Source organism: Haliaeetus leucocephalus, unplaced genomic scaffold (assembly GCF_000737465.1).
Source record: "Haliaeetus leucocephalus isolate CR32 unplaced genomic scaffold, Haliaeetus_leucocephalus-4.0 Scaffold309, whole genome shotgun sequence".
Taxonomy (NCBI): Eukaryota; Metazoa; Chordata; class Aves; order Accipitriformes; family Accipitridae; genus Haliaeetus; species Haliaeetus leucocephalus.
The window spans coordinates 73,573-73,949 of record NW_010972745.1 but is presented as its reverse complement, the minus strand read 5'-3'; the positions used below and the strand labels follow the sequence as shown (position 1 = coordinate 73,949).

The window sequence follows — 377 nt, the reverse complement described above, 5'->3', positions numbered from 1 at the left end:
CTAAAAACCCTCCGAAAAAGGCCTAAAAAGCTCCGGAAAAGGGGCAAATCCCCCTGGAAAAGGGGTTCAAACCCCCCAGAAAAGGGGCTCTCCCCTGGGACCTGGCGCCGAGGGGGGGGACCCGAGCACCCACCTCTCTCGGCTGCCCCTGCCCCGCCTGCCCGCGTCGCCCGGCCCCGGCACGTTGCCAGCGCACTGAAAAGACAGTCGTGCGAACAACGTGTTACAGACGGACGGACAAACCCCTTTCCTCCTCCTCCTCCCCCCGTGCCCCGGGCTGGAAAACGGGGTAAAACCAAGCAAATTTGGGTGTTTTTTACACTTACTGGAGCGCTTCTCGGAAGAACTGGTAGGCGCCGTGGTTGTGTTTAAAGACA

General features: G+C 60.2%; 1 protein-coding gene across 1 annotated transcript in view; it reads right to left on the bottom strand.

Moving 5' to 3' along the window:
• NAA40 (N(alpha)-acetyltransferase 40, NatD catalytic subunit) overlaps nt 1–377 on the bottom strand; it is a 5,284-nt gene that overhangs the window by 1,670 nt on the left and 3,237 nt on the right. The window contains 1 exon segment of the mRNA XM_010571176.1: nt 327–377. This exon segment is cut by the window's right edge and continues 17 nt beyond it. Coding sequence (XP_010569478.1) covers nt 327–377 — 51 coding nt within the window.